General features: G+C 55.0%; 1 protein-coding gene across 1 annotated transcript in view; it reads right to left on the bottom strand.

Annotated features, from left to right (window-relative positions):
* Window positions 1–177: 177 nt before the first annotated feature.
* Window positions 178–1,056, bottom strand: part of LOC113205387 (polyhomeotic-like protein 1) — a 5,420-nt gene continuing 4,541 nt past the window's right edge. Inside the window, exon 4 of the mRNA XM_052270107.1 lies at window positions 178–692. Coding sequence (XP_052126067.1) covers window positions 384–692 — 309 coding nt within the window. The 3' untranslated portion in view covers window positions 178–383. The remainder of the gene's footprint in view (window positions 693–1,056) is intronic.

Below are 1,056 nucleotides of genomic sequence, written 5' to 3'. Positions count from 1 at the left end.
CCTCCCTCCCCCGCCCGACACTTTCGCACGTTTGCACTCTCCACATGGCACTCTCACAGGCGTGTGCGCACTGCGCAGTTACAGTTCGACTCGAAATCACACACACCACCAACTCCGGAGGCACTTTCCTCTTCATCCCTTTCAGAACACTATGGCAGTGGGGCAGTATCACGCAAGTTCAATATATGACTCGTTTATTTCAATCTTCGGCAGCAAGTCATGCGACACATATCACATACATTAAAGACTAGAATAAATTATAAAATTAGAATTACAAAGGAGTCTACCAGAGGTGAAATGATCGTCAGATGGATATCAACGGCCTTAAGCCAGTTGAGTTGCCTACCCACAAGGCGCTCCCTCTAGTCGACGAGCAGCGCTCGTCACGACGATCGCGTGCGTGAGAACACTGCCACCTTCGACACGTCGCCGTGGTACTGCGCGTAGTGCTGGTTGAAGGCGGCCACGTGCTTGTTGTGGTGCTGCAGGAAGAGGCGGCGCTGCTCGTCGGCGCCCGGCGCGGCCCTCACCCTGGCGACGGCCTCCAGCTGGGCGCTGCGCTGCGAGGACAGCTGGATCCCGGAAGACGCCGGCACCGGAGGCGGCGGCGGGCCCGGCAGGGGCTCCTCGCCGACCGTGTCCTCGGAGGAGTCCGCGCCGCCCTCGTCCACTTCCTCCTGGACCGGCGCGGGCTGCAAAAAAAAAAAAAAAAAAAAAAAAAAAAAAAAAAAAGAAAAGTAATTAAAAATATTCAATCAGTCTAGTCAATGCTCAAGACCGCTCAAGACGGACTAGTTCATCTCCCCGCCTGCGTTTTACATCCCATCACTCTAGCGAACAGTATTTCCCTGGAATAAAACCGTAACATGAAGAAGAGGAGCACCACCGCACTGCAGCACCCGCCGGTTCCGCTTCCTCCAGTGCTCTTATTGCTAGATTGCGACGTAGACGTCACCGTTCAGGAGGAAACAGAGCGCGTTTGGCTTCATGCCCTTCTTGAAGTTCCGGTTTCGTCTCAGCGGGATACCCACCCTTTGGGGTTGGTGGTGTCCCCCC

Source organism: Frankliniella occidentalis, unplaced genomic scaffold, assembly GCF_000697945.3.
Source record: "Frankliniella occidentalis isolate FOCC.00 unplaced genomic scaffold, Focc_3.1 Scaffold110, whole genome shotgun sequence".
Classification (NCBI taxonomy): Eukaryota; Metazoa; Arthropoda; class Insecta; order Thysanoptera; family Thripidae; genus Frankliniella; species Frankliniella occidentalis.
The sequence above is the reverse complement of the archived record's forward strand: the minus strand, read 5'-3'. Positions and strand labels throughout refer to the sequence as shown.